The sequence below is a fragment of the Petaurus breviceps genome, unplaced genomic scaffold (assembly GCF_028583685.1).
Source record: "Petaurus breviceps papuanus isolate PSGF00001 unplaced genomic scaffold, PetGlider_PUasm1.0 128, whole genome shotgun sequence".
Taxonomy (NCBI): domain Eukaryota; kingdom Metazoa; phylum Chordata; class Mammalia; order Diprotodontia; family Petauridae; genus Petaurus; species Petaurus breviceps.
The window spans coordinates 253117-272860 of record NW_027185664.1 but is presented as its reverse complement, the minus strand read 5'-3'; the positions used below and the strand labels follow the sequence as shown (position 1 = coordinate 272860).

General features: G+C 39.9%; 1 protein-coding gene across 2 annotated transcripts in view; it reads right to left on the bottom strand.

Moving 5' to 3' along the window:
* Positions 1 to 19744, bottom strand: part of LOC138172345 (membrane-associated transporter protein-like) — a 64022-nt gene that overhangs the window by 21010 nt on the left and 23268 nt on the right. For both annotated transcript variants that reach the window (XM_069102098.1, XM_069102104.1), the window contains exons 3-4: positions 19025 to 19365; positions 3817 to 3960 (exon numbers count right to left, since the gene is read on the bottom strand). In XM_069102098.1, the coding sequence (XP_068958199.1) occupies positions 3817 to 3960; positions 19025 to 19365 (485 nt within the window). The remainder of the gene's footprint in view (positions 1 to 3816; positions 3961 to 19024; positions 19366 to 19744) is intronic.

Here is a 19744-nt window from a genome sequence, read left to right as displayed (position 1 = left end):
AGGACCTCACAATCTACTTTTTTTTGTTATTTAGAAAATACTTTCTCTTTACTGGTCCTATAGATAATAGAGCAGTCTCTCGTTGGCATCATACTATTTCTTTGTCTTAAATGATATATTAGATTGGTCCCAGAGACTGGAGTATGATTTCCCTCTACCCCACCATGCACTGCTCACTTCCATCAGGGACAACTAACACTGAGACTGTCCCTGCTAGCAGCCATTACCCTTGTGAGTGGCAAGAAAGTTTGTTAAAACCGCCTCTGGGTGCCATTGCTCTTCATCTGAACTCTCCTACACTATAATGTGTCTTGGACAGGCATAGCAAAGTGTGAATCAGATTACATCTAGGAAACTGAACAGCATTTTCAGTGAGTCCAAGATGCTCCTTGACATAAAAGTTCATCTTTTTTTTTTTAATTGTTTTACTGGTGATAGTTTATGGCTACAGATAATGGCTACAATTTCTCTGGAATCAAAAGTATAGATGTAAGAAAAGAAATAAGCAATTATTAAGCTTCTATTATATGCCAGGCACTATGCTAAACACTTTACAAAAATTATCTTATTTGGGGTGGCTAGGTGACACAGTGAACAGAGCACTGGCCCTGAAGTCAGGAGGACCTGAGTTCAAATCTGGCCTCTTAAGACACTAAATACTTACTAGTTGTGTGACCTTGGGTAAGTCACTTGACCCCAATTGCCTTGCCTGCCCCCCTTCAAAAAGACAAAAAAAATTATCTCATTTGAACCATTCAACAACCCTGCAAAATAGGTCATATTGTGTCTTTTTTACAGTTGAGGAAACCGAAGTAAAAAGAGGTTAAGTGATTTGCTCATGGTCACACAACTAGTAAGCATTTGAGGTCAAATTTGAACTCATGTTTTCCTAACTCTGGACCCTGTGCTCTATCCACTGAATAAGAGAAAATGATGATAATGATGCTAATCAAGACTCGTGATATCACAGACATAACCCATGGCCTGGGTCATGTCATTGATCATAACTTTCATTGCCAGAACTCTGGATTCCTAAACATTAGATTAGCCTTTAGCTTGCCCAAGAAGATAATTTTATCTTTTCTACTTTTTGTCTTCACCCAGAATATCCTCCAGGAAGATCTCTAATTATATTTATATCTCTTTTCCCACAGATATGGGAAAAAGCACTCCCATATAGGTACTAAAGAAAGTAAGTGTACATGGATAGAAAACGTCCTTTATTTCACTCCAGAGAAAATGAAGAAGACACAAAGGATTAACAGGAGCCCATGAATAGAATAAGAAAACATAAAACATACAAATAGCCCATAAGTTTCCCCTCAGAAAAGGACTTGCCAAAAAAGCACTGCCAATAGGGAAACCCCTTGACATTCTGCTAAGTCCCACTTTCCTATGGAGTGCTACAAATCCTTCCCTGACTCATACAGCTACCCAGTGGTTCAGATCCCCCAGAAGGTAATCTCATACTTTAGGGTAGCTGAATAACCAACACCCTAACATTCCAGAGGGTCTCCTCATTATTGCTCTGGAGAGATTCTTGGAAAAATTTAGCATTACAATGCTACTCTTAAGGCTTTGGTTCCTCCAGAAGGGAAACACACATTGGAGCTCTTAGCAAATCTCTTTTCCACTAGACCTTCACTCTCTAAACAACTCAGTTTAAGAAGGAACTGGAAAGGTCTCCATTTACTATAGAGATTTCTTACTAGATTGTAAGCCCATTGAGGGCACAGACACTTTCATTTCTGTCTTTGTGTCTCCAGTGCTGGGTGGGCCACCTCCAGGTGTTCTGACCTATATCTGGCCACCAGACCCAGATGGCTCTGGAGGAGAAAGTAAGGCTGGTAACTTTGCACTGCCTTTCCTCACTTAAGTCCAATTCACTCCCAAGTCATAGCCTCATCTTCCTGATATCATGGTCCTCTTTGAGAACAAAGGGCAAACCACACAATCCACATAATAGGCAGTTAATATATGCTTGTTGATTGACTGATCCCTCCTCCTCTCCAATATGGCTTTAACCCTTATTGATCCTCTTGCTCCAAAGGACACATGGACAATCCTTTTTCTTTCTCCAAGGAATACTGCTCAGGGACTTTACTTCTCTCTAGAAAGCCAGGTCTTTGACCTCTTGAACTTCGGTGCTACTTATGAGGTCACCTCCTAGGCTGAAGTCAATCTGGAAATCTCCCTTCTCTGGATAGGACATTAGATTCCTAGATAAGGTAGCCTGGGAAATAAAAATTCCCCACCTACAGGCCACATGTTTGGTATATGGGAACATTGTTCATGAATTCCACCTTTCTGGACAGTATACAAGCATGTCTGGTCCTGCAAGAACTCCATGCCTTCCCCACTTTCTGTCATCTCTTAACCTGGGAAAATTCTTTCTTAAGTCACCATTGATTATTCCTGGGGTAATTGGTAAATGATGGAGAAAGAAATACTTTTTCTACCTCTAGTTGTTCTCAAGGAAGAAGACACAAGGGAAAAGCTCAAAAGTAAAAGCAGTCTTATTTGTGTATATAGACATACTTCCTCTGACCAGAGTCCAGCCTATTGGGTCTCCATTTGCCAATCACTTCTATGTGGCCCTAATTTCTGAAAAGCAATCAGGATTTATCTTTTTCCTCTTTTAAAAGACATCAGTGGGCATACCCACATTTATCAAAGAAATTTCAGACTCACAAAGGCACTGGGGTTGTCTCTAGTACTTGGTGAGTTTAGGAAGCATATTTCCCAGATAAGAAAATCTGGGAGCTCAACCACCAAGTTTATAACATGGAGTTGGTGAGGGGTTTTCCCTTGTTGCTATCCCACAAAAGCATAACAAAGACCCTGTGGAGGAGAGAAATAATGATTATTATCATTCAGATTCAGCTGCTTTGCATGTACTAAAATCTGGAAGAGACTGTCCACAGCTGAAACTAACTTGGAAAAACCAAGTGGTAGGGTGAACATCCCTCATAGAGGGCCCAGGCACATTGAGCATGTAGAACGTGATATATTACACAGAGATACTTTGGCCACTTTTCAGGCATTCTCAACCTTCCATGTTCCTGTACTCCTGCCTTCACCCTAATTTTCTAACTTTAGTTCTGAGATAGTAATTGGATAAATACTACCACACTTGGAAGATGGGTAAATCAATTGTCCTCTGACTTAAAACACCATCTTTATGACATTCCCGTTCAAAATACTCTTCCTGGGCCACCACTATGTGTTATCATTCCCCTATTAGAATTTAAGCTCCTCTGGCCCAGAGTCAGGAGGACCTGAGTTTGGTTCTGGCCTCAGACACTTCACACACACACACACACACACACACACACACACACACACACACACACAAAACAACTAGCCGTGTAACCTTGGGCAAGTTACTTAACCCCAATTGCCCTCCAAAAAGGTAAAAAAAAAAAAATAGAATCCCTTGAGGGCAGGAGCTGCCTTACTAGCTTGTATGTCTTCATCCAACACTTCACACGTGTGTGGAACACCACAAGCCCTTAGTGCATGCTTTTTCATGCATTCATTCTTTCATTCATTCAAGCCCCTTCCTTGGTGCAATTAGGTTCATTTGAATTTTACACCTGACCTTTAATGAGATTTAATATTTGCTCCTTGGATGGATTATTTACAGTAGTGTTGCATGTTGTTCCTGAGTTGTTTGAAACGGTTTCCTCAGCAGATTCCTGGAGGGTAGGAATTATACCTTATTCTAATTTTATATCCCTGATTAAATGTAATATTGTAAGAATTCAGCAATTACTCGCTGACTGATTGGTCTGTGTGAGTAAATGTCAGTGTTACCTGTCCCATGAAGTCCGTAAAGAAGAGCATGTTGGAGAGGAAAGCTGTCCATCCGATGAGGTGACTGACACAGAGATAGCGGTAGTGAGAAGGCATGCTCATAAGAGCCTTCAGCAAAGACTTCATGGCCATCTTGTTCTGTGTCTAGGACAAAACATAAAACAAAGGTATGGCCTTCATAGGATCATAGGATCGTCTGCTTTGAGCTGAAAGGGTCCTTGGGGATTATGTAGACCAACCTTCATTCTACGTATGAGAAAACTGATGCACACGATCACACAGAGAGTATGTGGTAGTACCAGGAGTCAAACCAAGTCATGTGAGCTCAAAGTGAGAATTCATTCCACTGTGCTACACTATGCTTTGGAAATCCTGGTGCTGAAGGCCTGGATGCTGTATATTAGAAGTGCTGGTGCTAACTCTGAGGAGAGGCACTTCTAATTAAGTCGTGATGTCTGTTAAACTTCCCTAGAGAGATATATGGTACAATGGAAATATTATGCTGGGTTTGAGTCGGGAAGACCTGGGTTCAAACCCTATCTGAGACACCAGCTATGTGACCCTGGGCAAGTCACTTAACTTCTTTGGCCCTTAGTTTGCTCATCTGTAAAATAGAAGGGGAGGAGCTAAAAACAAACAAAAAATCTCCTTAGACTAGTGCTGAGCAAGGCTTTACACAAGATGACTAAGGCCCCTTTCCACACACAAGAATATAAGAGACACAGCATAGTGGGTAAAGCACTGAACTCAAGGGAGACCTAGATTGAAATCCCGCCTCTGACTTTTACTAGTGATATGACCACGGATCAATTTCTTTACCGATTTGAATCTCAGTTTCCTCATCCTCTTATGTTAAAATTGTGTTTTGCTCTGGTCCCCTTCACCACCCCACCCTGCTTCTCGTTAGTATAATGAGTAGGTTTATTAGTAGTCGGTTTAGAAGGGGTAATAGTAGAGAGTAAGATTGCAGAAAGGAATTTATAAGTCACTTACAGACCATCCTAAAGACCAAAGGAGTATAGTTTACAAATTATGTCATATATCAACCAAAAATAGCAGCTGAATCAGGGGAAGCCATCTAGGTTTTGTGATCAAGATCTTTTGGTCCCACAATATAAAAATTTCATACAAGTTCCAGACATCTGCAGTAAGACCAGCAGAATATCAAATGGTGCTAATAACTCTGAGATGTCATGCATATGTCAACTTTGAAGTCCAACCCAACAAGTATGAGATGATTTGAATGTGTTACTGAAGCTCCAAGGTGGCACAGATAAGCATTAGCGCCTTACCTTCCATATAAAAATGAGACCTCAAACTGTTGCCCTCTGAGCGCTCTTTCATCTGCTGAGGGTCCATGCTGCTCCATTGCTATGGACTCTGATCCACCACTGTGTCATTGATTTATCCCCTTCCCATTCCTCTCCTCTGTCCCTTTCTTGTCTGTCTTCCAACACCACACCAGCCTGACCCCACACCATCTGCCTCTGTAACCCTTTTCTTGGCTTGTCTTTGTGCTTGCCATGCCTGTTCCCTCCCTACACCCTTTTTGCCTTATTAAAGTATGATCGTAGCCTCAGTTCTCCTCTGCCATCATGGTCTTTCCTGGTGAATATACAAAGAAACAGAAATGCCTGCCCCATTTCATAATTTCATAAGTTAGGCAGCAACTTATCTTCAAAATGGAGATAATTAAGTTGGTAGTGCCTACCTTGCAGAGTTATTGTAAGGCTCAAATGAGATAATGTATGAAAAGTACTTTGCAAACATTAAAACCCTATAAAATGTCATCTATTGTTAATATGAATATGTAAGCACAAAAGTGACTGACCCTGTAAGCACATCGAGTATTGCCACTGCTGGAGAAACATACGATTTGGCTAGTTTTTTTAGCCACACGCCCAATTTGTTGATTTGTTCTTTCTCTCTTTTGTTAATGAAAGCATTTTAGATACAAAAACCTTCCCATAAGGACTGCTTTAGTCGAATCCCTTAAGTTTGGGTCTATTGTCTGACTGTTGTAACTTTCTCTAATAGAATTTTTTTTTTATTATTTGCTCTTCCTATTCTTTGGAATTGTTATTTAGTCTCCAATGAATTTATAACTTTTTCTTCAAAGGACCTTCATTGAACATATTTTCCTTATCCTGTGATCAGGACAATGTAATATGTTTAATACGTCTGACTTTCTGCATTTTTGGCAAAGTTTTTAATGTCCCAATACATATTTAATTTTTTTAAGGTTCCATGAATGACTGAGAAGCATGTAAACTCCTTTCACAATCAAGGCTGTTCATAAGCACATTCATCGGTTGGTTGTCAATGTGTCTGAACACTGTGTCACACCAACTCTTCCCAACCCTGACTGATGATGATGATAATTATGATAATGTCAAATTGTTGCTCAGTCTTTTTCAGTCATGTCCAACTCTTTGTCACTCCATTTACAATTTTCTTCGCAAAGACACTGGAGTGATTTGCCATTTCCTTCTCTAGCTCATTTTACAGATGAGGAACTAAGACAAACAGGTTGAATAATTTGCCCAGAGTCACACAGCCAGTAAGTGTCTGGGGCTAGATTTGAACTCAGGAAGATGAGTCTCCCTGACTTCATGCCCTGCACTATATCCACTGTACTCCCTAGGTGCCTGATGATATCAATAAGTAATATCTATATATCAGTACTTAAAGTTTATGAAGAATTTTCCATGTATTATCTCACCTGATCCTCACAACACCACTGTGAGGTTGGTAGTGCATTACTGTAATCTCTATGTATACATGAGGGAAATAATTCTCAGACATTTTCAGCAACATCCCTATTCACATAACTAGTCATTCACATTGATGTCACTCCCATCAATAGGCATAGTTATAATTCTTTAATTTCTAGACTCTAAGAGCCAGATTGTAGCTTGCTCTGCTGGGTCCTTCCTGCCAGACCTTTGTCATTCAAAGGAAGGTCCCGACACAGTATGTTAAAGGTTATAATTATCTTCCTGGAGATTATCAAAATGTTCCACAAATTAACACATTTGTATTTATAAGCCCCAGGATAAATCCCTGTTCAGAGGAGAGGGAGAGAGGAAGATAGAGAAAATAACAATCAATTATAAAATGTTAGAGCTGGAAACTCAGAAATTATCTTAGTGCATTTTATAGAAGAGAAAACTGAATTTCAAAGAGGCTCTCAGATTGAGGAAGAACAGCCTGGGAACCAGGCTCCCAAATAATCCTTCCCTATCCATGCACTCCCTTCATTCAGCTTGCATCCTGAGTTTACTTGGAGCAGACCACAATGCTAGTAGACGCTAAGGGGAGATACAAGATTTGGATGAGATACTTTCTGCCCTCATTGAATTAATAGTATAGTAGGGGGAGATGATACATACATAGGTGTCTATATATCCCACTCCATCAGAGCTGATGTGAGTGTGTGTGTATCTGTGGTATGCACTTGATTAAGGTCTCCTAATGATTTATGTGGTTTTGAATGAATTAGCTTCCACTGGTACAGTGTCATTGTTGCTGTTATTGTTCAGCCATTTCTACTGGTCAAGAACAACAACTAAAGATATCATTTCTAGAAAGAATAAAGAACAAGGGGGAATTTGTAGGAATCTGTATTTGTGGGGATGTTTTTATTTCTGCCTCAACCAAGGTCCTGACTGATCTCTATGTACACAAGGAAAGCTGGTCTTCCTTACAGAAGAAGAGGTGAAGAAGCTCATGAAATGCCTCTCCACATTCCAGATTATCAGAGAAGATGAGGATGGGTCTTCCTACCCTGTCTAGGCTGGAGTGCAGCAATTACTCATGGGCCCAGTTTTACTGATGATGGGCATGGAAACTTTTTTTTTTTCGATGGTTTTATAAATTCCGATTTACATCATTCATTTCCTCCCAAATTTTGAGTTACAAATTTTCTCCCCGTTTTTCCCCCCCCCCCCCCCAAAATATCAGTCCCACAGGATATCCCCTCCTCCAGTCTGCTCTCTCCCATATTTTCTCCCATACCCCTTTAGACTTTTCCAGTGGATCTCTATGCCCCAGTGCCTGTATATCTTATTTCCCAATTACATGTAAAATAGTATTAATAATAGTATACATATATATTTTTTTAAACATTTGATTTTAAAACTTTGAATTACAGATTCCTCCCCTTCCTCCCTTGTCACCCACCCTTACTGGGAAGATAAGCAGCTCAGTATAGGATGTACATGTGTAGCTAATGCAAAACAATAACATAGTAGATATATTGTAAAAGACTGACTATATTTCCCGCCCTCCTATCCCACCTCCCACTTGTTCTATTCCCTACTTTGATCCCGTCCCTTTTCAAAAGTGGGTGCTTCCAACTTCCCTCCCCACCAACCTGACCTCCTTTCCATCATCCACCCTCTTATTCCCTTCCCCCCTACTCTCCTGTAGGGTGAGATACTCTATTTAGGGTGTATTTCATTCCCTCCTCAAGACAGATTCAATGGGAATAAGTTTGACCCATTCCCTCTTGCCTTCCTATTCTTCCCCTCCATTGTAACCATTTTCCCTTGCCTCTTCTGTATGAGATAGTTTACACCATTCTGTCTCTCCCCATCTCCTCTCATTATATTCCTCTCTCACCTCTTAATTTCACCTTTTAAGTATCATCCCTTCCTGTGAAATTGGTCCTGTGCCCTCTATGTATACATATATATACATAGATAGAGTATGTAAACATATATACACACATTCACATATGTATTCATATGCCCATATACCCTCATATATATATATATATATATTCCCTTAAATTACTGAGAAAAGTTTCATAAGTTATAATTAATGTTTTTCCATGTAGGAATGTTAATAGTTCAGTTTTGATAAGTTCCTTGTGATTTCTTTTCCCTGTTTACCTTCTCATGCTTCTCTTGCTTCTTGTATCTGAATGTCAAATTTTCTGTTCATCTCCGGTTTTTTCAGCAAGAATGCTTGAAAGTTCTCTATTCCCCTGAAACATGATACTCAGTTTTGCTAGGTAGGTGACTCTTGGTTTTAATCCCAGCTCCTTTGCCCTCCGGAATATCATATTCCAAGCCCTTCGATCCCTCAGTGTAGAAGCTGCTAGATCCTGGGTTATCCTGATTGTGTTTCCACAATATTCAAATTGTTTCTTCCTGGCTGCTTGTAATATTCTCTCCTTAATCTGGGAATTCCGGAACCTGGCTATAATATTCCTAGGAGGTTTCTTTTGGCGATCTTTTTTCAGGAGGTGATCAGTGGATTCTTTCAACCTCTATTTTGCCCTCTGATTCTTTAGATGTTTTAACATCAGGGCAGTTTTCTTTGAGAACTTCCTGGAGGATGCTTTCTAGGTTCTTACTTTGGTCATGGCTTTCAGGTAGTCCAATAATTTTTAAATGATCTCTCCTGGATCTATTTTCCTGGTCAGTGGTTTTTCCCATGAGATATTTCACATTGCCTTCTATTGTTTCATTTGTTTGGATCTGTTTAACAGCATCTTGATTTCTCATAAAGTCATTAGCTTCCATTTGTTCCAGTCTAATTCTGAAGCCATGATTCTTCTCATTGAGCTTTTGAGATTCTTTTTCCATCTGGCAAATTTGACTTTTTAAGGCATTCTTCTCCTCATTGCCTTTTTGAGCCTCTTTTGTCATTTGAGTTAGTCTATTTTTTAAGGTGTTATTTTCCTCAGTCAGGCTGTTGACTCTTATTTTGTAATTTTCTTGCATCGTTCTCATTTCTCTTCCCAATTTTTCCTCCACTTCTCTTATCTGCTTCTTAAGGTCCTCTATGGCCTGTAACCCGCTCATATTTTCCTTTGAAGCTTTTGGTGCAGGAGTTCTGACTTCACTGTCTTCCTCCTGTTCCATGCTTTGCTCCTTTTTGTCCCTGCCTGGTCATGTCACCCCTCAGTCACTTGACCCCTGGGCTTTTTGCTACAGTAGGACTCTGCCACCAAACAAGTGAGCTTTCATCCCAAACGCTGGGGTTTTCTCAATTGCTGGAGGTATTAGATGGGTACCCTCTCTGAGGTCTCCACACGCTCTGGCAAGCTGAACATACACCCCAGAATCTCCACCCTAGACTGCAATCCAGTTCCAATCAAGTTAAAGCAAGAGAGATTACCCCTCAGACTGGTGCTTGGTCCCCCTACACTCTGCAGGCCAGGAGCCGAAGCCACCACGTGGCACTGGCTGGCTGTGCTGGTGCCTCAGCGGCTTCTCGCCCTGGGGGCAAAAGCCATGCACTCCCACTTACTGGTCCCAAAGTCCAGACCGCACTGACCTCTCACTTTGTCCTTCGCATCTATGTGTTGATAAATCTGGAAATGGCCACAGCTGCTGCTGATCTGGAGTCCCTCTGGCTGGTCAGGCCCTAAAGCCTCTGCGTGGGGCTGGGCTTGGCTCCCAGAGCGCTGTGCTGACCAATTCTTGCAGGCCTACTGGGCTGTCCTCAGTGGGAGGTTAGCTTCTCTGTGTCATTTTGTGAGTTCTGCAGCTCCAAAATTTGTTTAGAGTCCTCTTTTTACATGGATTGGGGAAGGTGGAAGCAGGAGCTGTGGGGAGGTCCTGCTTCTACTCTGCCATCTTGGCTCTGCCCCTCAGTCATGGAAGCTTTGACCTGGTCTGTTTCTAATCATCCAGCTTGCTCTCCTTAGGTAGTCTGGTTCCCCACACATACCCCATATTAGGGCGGAGGTGTGGGAGGAGTGACCATATTCGTGCCAGACTTAGCACAAACACCTGATTGAACATCTGTAGTCCTACTGTAACTCAGACGACAAGTTCAAGTGATCCTCCAGCCTCAGCTTTCCCTATAGGCTGGAATTATTTTGTTGTTGTTCAGTTATTTCAGTCATGTCTGACTCTGTGTGATCCCATTTGGGGTTTTCTTGGAAAAGATACTAGAGTAGTGTGCCTTTTCCCTCTCCAGCTCATTTTACAGATTAGAAAATTGAGGCAAACAGAGCTAAGTGACTTGCCCAGGGTCACAGAGCTAGTAAGTGTCTGAGGCTACATTTGAACTCAAGAAGATGAGTCCTGACTTCAGGCCTGGCACTCTATCTACCATGGCACCTAGCTGCCCTTAGGGAATGATTATTTTTTATTCACAGGTTACTAAATTTAGAGATAAGGTAGATATAGTTTATTCAGATGTTATCAAAGTACTTGGTAAGGTTTTTTTTTCTTTTTAGCTTTGTGGAAAAGATGGGGAAATATGTGCTAGACAATGGCACCATTATAATTAGACAAATGAAGATTTAAATAAATGACCAGAAACAAGGAGTGGCCATCTAGAGTTCTGTTAGTAGGAAGGAGAGCCCCAGGAATCCAGGCTTGAGTCTACACTGTTTAACATTTTTAGCATTAACTTGGATAAAGTCATGGATGACATGTTTATCAGATTTGTAGATGATGCAAAGTAGAGACCAAAAGTTAACACACAGGTGACAGAAAGGATTCAAAATGATTCTGAAAGGCTAGAACATTGGATCGAAAAATTAAGATGAAATTCAATGGGAACAAATAAGAAGACTATCATTTCAGGGATACTTTAAGAGTTGAAAAGCATGTTATCCCATTTTATCCTCATAACCCTATGAGGTAGGTGCTATTATTATCACCATTTTACAGATGAGGAAACTGAGGCTGAGAGAAGTTAATTGACTTGCCCAGGTTCACGGAGTTTGTACATGCCCAAGGTAGGAATTGAACTCATGTTTTCTTGGTTTTAAGTTTAGTGCTATGCCACGTATGTATCAAGTTTTACGTTTAAGCTTGGAAAAACGTCACTAGTATAATATGGAAGAGGTATGGTTGCACAGTAGTTTATCCAAAAAAGATCTCCAGGCTGGGGGGTGGGGGGATAGGGGGGGAAGGGAGGTGGGAAGATGGCATTAATGGTTAATGACCTTCCATTTCAATATGAGACAACATAGCAAGCATCAAAACTAATGCAGTCAGAGAATCCTCTAGGAATAAAGAGATTGTCTGTACTCCGCTAGAGGCACAATAGATACAATGCAGGTTCAGGAGTCAGAAAGATTCCTCAACTGAGTTCAAAACTGACCTCCGACATTACCATCTATGTAACCTTAGGCAAGTCACTTAACCCTAATTGCCTCAGTTTCATCATCTGTAAAATGAACTGGAGAAGGAAATAGCAAACCACTCTAGTATCTTTGTCAAGAAACCCCCAAATGGAATCACACAGAGTCAAACAGGACTGAACAATAAGACTCTGCCCCGCTCACAACACATCTGGGCCACCATGTTCAGTTCTGGCCACAATAATTTAGGACAGACATTGAAGAGCATCCAGGGTAATGAAGGGCCTTGGCTTCTTGCCACTTGTGACTTGGTTGAAGGACCTGGGCACATTTACTCTGGTAGGAGAAAGCTTAAACTAAAGGGGGTGGCATGAGAAAGAGCATTTGACTTAAAATCAGCAGACCTGAGTTCACATACTAGCTTTCTGATATCTCCTGCCTTAAATTACCTCTAAGGTCCCTTCCAGCCCTACACCTACAATCTTACGGCCCTGGGATAATTACCAAAGCTGGTCCCAGCAAGGCCTACACATAATGCAGTCCTTTCAGGCCCTATCTCTAGTGGTACCAGCAATGACACTGCATTTATTACAGCAGCATATCTTGCAATTCATTCTCTTTGCTAATTCTGCACACCCTTCCCCTCCTCCAGCCCATACCTTTATTTTCGATTAGTGAGGTTTTGCTTTTTCCTGATTGTATTTGCTCCTGAGCTATATATTTCCCAGTGGTATCCCTGATCTTTTCTCTCTGATCTTCTCTTAATTTAACAGCATTTTTCCTTTGTTTCTTTGGTCTCTATTTCTGAAAAAAAAGTTAATTAATATATGAAGAATGAGTCACATAATACTACATAATTGTTTCATCACAAAAACCGCTAGTATGCTAGGCCAGTGATAGTTCTTTCTGTGTTTATTGTGACAGGCCCCTGGGATAACATAGGGACCACAAATCCTTATAAACACCAAGCATTAAGCTTTATTTAGCTCCAACAAAATGTACATCTTGGTACTGTATAATTTTAAAAACAGCAAATATACCTTCTGTAGGCTGAATTTAAAAAAAAAATGTCTATTTTTCAGATGTGTAGGCAGCTAGATCGCTCAGTGGATAGAGCACTGGGCCTAAAGTCAGGCACATCTGAGTTCAAATGTGGCCTCAGGCACTTACAAGCTGTGTGACCCCAAGGCAAGTCATTCAAGGCAAGTCCACCAGAGAAGGAAATGGCAAACCACTCCAGAATCTTTGCCAAGAAAACCAAGAGCTGGACAGGACTGAATGACTAAATATAGCAACAACAACAATTTTCAAATGTATATAGATGCCACTGTGATTCATAAAGTACAGTATATCCAGCTCTAGTCTCTCTTCTAAGCTTTGGTCCTGAATTACCAAGTGTCTGCTAGAAATCACCACCTGGGTGTCCCCAGGGCATCTCAAACTCAATGTATGCACAAAAAGATATCCAACGTATCTACTCAGACCAAGTCCATCCTACTTCCAAACTTGCTAGTTCTTGTAGACGAAGGCTCACTATCTCAGTCATGACCCTATCTTCTCTCTCCTTTATTTACATCATGTATCTGATCCTTTGCCATTTCCTCTGCCAGCATATCTTTTTGCCTATATACACAGCCACTACCCTAGTCAGGGCACCCATCACCTCTCAACTGGACACTCCTAATTGGTCTCTGCTTCCAGGCTCTCTCCTCCCCAATCCATCCTCTACACATCTATCCAAACACTTTTCCTAAAGCAAACAGGTCTAATCATCTCACATTCCTTCTCAAGAATCTTCAGTAGCTCACTATTGCTTCTATAATCAAATATGAAATCTTCAGCATAGCATCAAAGGCCCTTCATGATCTGGCTCCAGCTTCTTTTATCAGATTTATTTCCCAATACTACTCTTAATATTTTCCATGTTCCAACCAAATTGACTGCCTTCATATTTCCTAATAACAGAATGCTACTTCCTACTCCCCCCCCCCTTATTTTTGTTCAGTCTGTCCTATATGTCTAGAATGTACTTCTTCCTTACCTCTACCTATCATTCAATCAATCAAGTCACAAGCATTTACTTAGTACCTACTATTATGTTTCAGGGTCAGATAAGTGGCTCAGTGGATAAAGTTGAGGACCTGAAGTCAAGAAGATTCATCTTCTGGAGTACAGATGTGGCCTCAGATACTCACTAGCTGTGTGACCCTGGACAAGTCATTCATCCCTGTTGCCTCAGTTTCCCCATCTGTAAAATGAACTGGAGAAGGAAATGGCAAACCAGTCTAGTATCTTTATCATGAAAATCCCAGATGAGGTAAACAAGGAGAACACACACACACACACCCTGCTATTTGATAAGAGCAAACTGGTAATAAACAAGTAGAGGGTATGAGTATAAAATACACAAAATGACAATTAAAAAAAATCTTATTAAGGGCTACAAAGGGACTGCAATGGAAGAAAGGTAATGGATGAAGTGGAAAAGGGTAAATTATGCCACACCTAGAGGCATAAAAACTGTATAGCAGAGGAAAATAAGTTCTAATTGCATTAATAAATAAAACCAAGAGCTGGTTTTATGAAAAAATCAACAAAATTGATAGACCCTTAGTCAATATGATAAAAAAAGAAAGAAGAAAACCAAATTATCAATATCAAAAATGAAAAGGGTGAATCTACCTCCAATGAAGAGGAAATCAAAACAATAATTAGGAATTATTTTTCCCAATTGTATGCACATAAATTTGACAATCTTAGGGAAATGGATGAATATTTACAAACATACAAGTTGCCCAGATTAACTGAAGAGGAAGTAAATTACTTAAATAATCCCATCTCAGAAAAAGAAATTGAACAAGCCATCAGTCAACTCCCTAGGAAAAAATCTCCAGGGCCAGAAATATTCACTAGTGAATTCTATCAAACATTTAAAGAACAACTGATTGCAATACTCTACAAACTATTTGGGAAAATTAATGAAGAAGGAGTCCTACAAAATTCTTTTTATGACACAAATATGGTACTGATACCTAAATCAGGAAGAGATAAAACAGAGAAAGAAAAATATAGACCAATCTCCCTCATGAATATAGATGCAAAAATTCTAAATAAAATACTAGCAAAAAGATGACAGCAACTTATCTAAAGAATAATACACTTTGATCAGGTAGGATTTATTCCAGGAATGCAAGGATGGTTTAATATTAGGAAAATCATCAGTATAATTGATCATATCAACAATAAAACTAGCAGAAACCACATGATCATCTCAATAGATGCAGAAAGGGCTTTTGACAAAATACAACATCCATTCCTATTAAAAACATTAGAAAGTATAGGAATAAATGAAGCCTTCCTTAAAATAATAGGCAGCATCTATTTAAAGCCATCAGCAAGTATTATATGTAATGGGGAGAAGCTAGAAGCATTTCCAATAAGATCAGGGGTGAAACAAGGGTGTCCAATATCACCCCTCTTATTCAATCTGGTACTAGAAATGTTAGCAGTAGGCATTAGAGAAGAAAAAGAAATCAAAGGAATCTAATTAGGCAAGGAAGAGCAAGTTATCACTCTTCGTAGGTGATATAATGATATACTTAGAGAATCCTAGAGAATCAAGTAAAAAACTACTTGAGACAATAAATAAATTTGGCAAAGTTGCAGGACATAAAATAAACCCACATAAATCCTTGGCATTCCTATATATTTCCAATGAAATTCAACAGCAAGAGATAGAAAGAGAAATCCCATTTAAAGTTACTGTAGACATTATAAAAATATTTGGGAATCTACCTGCCAAAACAAACCCAGGACCTATATGACCATAATTACAAAACACTTTTCACACAAATAAAGTCAGATCTAACTAATTGGAAAAATATCAATTGCTCATGGCTTGGTCGAGCTAATATAATAAAAATGACAATTTTACCTAAATTAAATTATATATTTAGTGCCACACCAATTAATTTACCAAAAAACTACTTTATAGAGCTAGAAAAAATAGTAACAAAATTCATTTGGAAGAATAAACAGTCCAGAATATCAAGGGAATTAATGTAAAGAAATGCTAGGGGAGGTGGATTAGCTATACCAGATTTCAATCTGTATTATAAAGCAGCAGTCATCAAAACTACTTGGTACTGGCTGAGGAATAGAGGAGTATAGCAGCAAGCACTCCAAGCATCCTCAGGGTTTGCTGCCAACATAGGATCTTGGATCTGCTTTGTTAAAGGAAAGCAACTCAAAATGGGTTAACAAGCTTACTTTAATCAGTCAGACATATATCGTTTACCTTGTTCAGGGGAAAAGGTCAGCACCCCGAACTTCAAAGTACACAGACAGAATTATCAAGACAGAAACAGATCAAGTAGACAGATTTCCAAACTGTCCAACCATTACATCCATACCAAATCAACATCTGGGTTTTTCAAAGCTGGGGAGGGGTGGGGGGTTGGGGGGCTCTGGACAACAGCTTCCCAGAATCCATATCAAATTACAGAACACTTCTCAAAGTGAGCCCCCAAAACAAAGCTACACATCAGGGCTTATATAGCCTTCTCCTGGCTCAGAGAATGTAACAACCTTATTGACTCACTGGCCAATCAAGAAGTATCTACTGAAAAACAAGCCTCCCACCCCAGGCTCCAGGTGCACTTTAGCCTAGGGGCAGGGAAGATCTTCAAAATTTACATTCCCATTACAAGGAGTAGATCAATGGAAGAGATTACACACATGAGATTCAGAAGTCAATGACTATAGTAATCTATTATTTGATAAACCCCCAGACCCTGGTTTTTTGGGATAAGAACTCACTATTTGACAAAAACTGCTTGGAAAACTGGAATATAGTATGGCAGAAACTGGGCATAGACCATTATCTAACACCATATACCAAAATAAAGTCTAAATGGGTGCATGATCTAGGTATAAAGGTTGATACTGTAAGCAGTCTCCTAAAACAAGGAATAGTTTATCTATCAGACTTGTGGAGAGGGAAAGACTTTATGACTAAACAAGAATTAGAGAACATTATAAAATGTAAAATGGATAATTTTGACTACATGAAATTGAAAAGCTTCTGTACAAACAAAGCCAAAGTAACCAAGACTAAGAGGAAGCTGGGAAATTGGGAAAGAATCTTTACAACCTATGTCTCTGACAAAGGACTCATTTCTAAAATACACAAAGAATTGAGTCAAATTTATAAGAATACAAGTCATTCCCCAATTGATAAATGGTCAAAGGATATGAACAGGCAGTTTTCAGAGAAAGAAATTAAAGATATCTATAAGCACATGAAGAAATGCTCTAATTCACTATTGATTACAGATATGCAAATCAAAACAACTCTGAGGTTTTTCTCATCTCACCAGTCATATTGGGTAAGATGACAAAACAGGAAAATGACAAATGTTGGAGAGGATGTGGGCAAATTGGAACACTAATGCATTGCTGGTGGAGTTGTGAACTGATCCAGCCTTTCTGGAGAGCAATCTGGAATTATGCCCAAAGGGCTATAAATACTTTCATACCCTTTGATCCAGCAATACCACTCCTAGGATTATATCCCAAAGAGATCATAGAAATGGGATAAAGACCCTATGTACAAAAATGTTTATAGCAGCTCTTTTTGTGGTAGTAAAGAATTGGAAATTAAGGGGATGCCCGTCAATTGGGGAATGGCTGAACAAGTTGTGGTATATGCATGTTATGGAATGCTATTGTGCTATAAGAAACGAGGAGCAGACAGTCTTCATATTTACCTGCAGAGGTTTATACAAACTGATGCTGAGTGAGAAGAGTAGAACCAGGAGAAATTTGTACACAATTACAGACACAACATATGTGTGATGACCAACTGTGATAGACTGGACTCTTCTCAGCAATGCAATGATATAAGTCAATCCCAAAAGACTCATGATGGAGAGAAATATGTGCATCCAGAGAAAGAACTAAGTTTATATCCAGGTGGAAGCAAAATACCTGATCTTTTTCCTTCTCTTATTTGGTTTTATGTCCTCTTTACCATTTTTCATTCCAGCTGGTACAATCCATCCTTATAACCTGACTAATGTATAATGTGAAAGTATTTACAGATCCTATACTTGACTATATGCTGCCACGGGGGGGGGGGGGGTGGGGGAGGGAGGGGGAAAAAATGTGAAACTCAAGGAATTGTGGAATTGAATCCTGTAAACTAAAAGGAAACAAACAAATTAATTTTAAAAAAAGCACTGGAGATAGTGGGGTTGGGAAAGTGAATGAACAAACTGTAACAAATGGATGTAATGGAATATTATTGTGCCAAAAGAAATTGATATTACAGATTCAGTGAAACTTGGTAAAATAAGTAGATACATAGATAGATAAGAAAAAGAAAGAAAGGAAGGAAGGAAGGAAGGAAGGAAGGAAGGAAGGAAGGAAGGAAGTTAATGCTGTAATACAAGCAAAAGGTGACAAGGGCTTGAACAAAGGATAGCTCCTTAGTTGTCTTCAAGCTACAAATCAGGTTCTGTCTCTTCCATTAAAACATTTCTTGATCCCTAGTTGTCAGGATTGGTTCCCTCTTCAATCTATCTTGTATTTACTTATAGATCCTTAAATCCAAATAAATCCAAATCACTGGACCTGGAGTCATAAAACATGAGTTCAAAGCTGGTCTCAAACATGTACTAGCTCTGTGATCCTGAGCAAGTCTCTGTAATCTCTATCTGCCTCAGTTTCTTCAACTGTAAAATGGGGATAATGACAGCACCTACCTCCCAGGGTTGTTGGGAGGATCAAATGAGGCACTCATCTCCCCTCTCTTCTAAGCCATGCAGTCTTCTCCCTAATCTCGTCGTTGTATTATCACCTCCACTGTTGCCCCAAAATCAGAACTTTGTATGAGTGTTAGAGCAGGAAAGACATATGATGGCCAAAGGAAAAACCTACAGTTGAGAAATTGCCATTACTTTCACTTAGTTGGGGAATTTTTAATCTTGCAGCCAGGAAAGGAATAGGATCGCCGGCTGATCAATTTCATGCCAAAGAACAAGAAGTTGTAAGTTCCCATTTGACTTTTTACATATAGAGAGGAAAGTCAAAAGGCCAGAGAGAAGCAAGAACAGTTTTTTTAAAAAATGAAACAAAAGAGGACATCATCCTTACCGGCTCCTTGGTATTTTCCTTGCCTTCTCCCAGTTTTGCTGTGGCTAGATCAGTCTGCTCTGTTTTCATATGAGCATTTTTTGCTCTGTCCAGAGAACCGTAGTCACAGCCTCCATTCTGCATCAGCAGAGGGTCCCTCTGGCTGTGCTGTGGCATGCCATCTTCTTGGTTATCACAGAGAGGGGCTTCAGGGATGCTGCACAAGTGTATGATGAGGCAGGTGGTCAACACCAGTGACGAGAAGAAGAACATGACCTGAAATTCTGTGCCCAGCAATCTTCCCAGTTCCAAATGTCCCCAGTCTATAGCACCCAAAAGGTAACCAAAAGCACCTCCAAAACCTGGGGAAGAAAAAGAAGAAATATCATTATGATATTAACAGTACATCTCTATTCACTCTTCATTGTGTCTTATTCATGCTGTTGCAGTTTAAACCCAGGGACGCCAAAAAGCTCTTGAGGTGGGGGCTTTGCCCACCCAAAACTGTTACGGTTTCGTGATGTGCTGTGGTGGAACCTCTCAAAGAATTCAGAGTCAGACGACCTCCAATCCAAGTATAGGCATTTGTGGAGACTGACGCCTCTCATGGAGTGGGCTAAGTTCCAAGAGGAACCAGTAACTTTAGAGAAAGCAAGATGGATTTTTGTAGGGTAAAGATGCAATTACACAACAGAAATTTACATAGAATAAAGGAATATCATTAATATTAAAAAGGCAGGA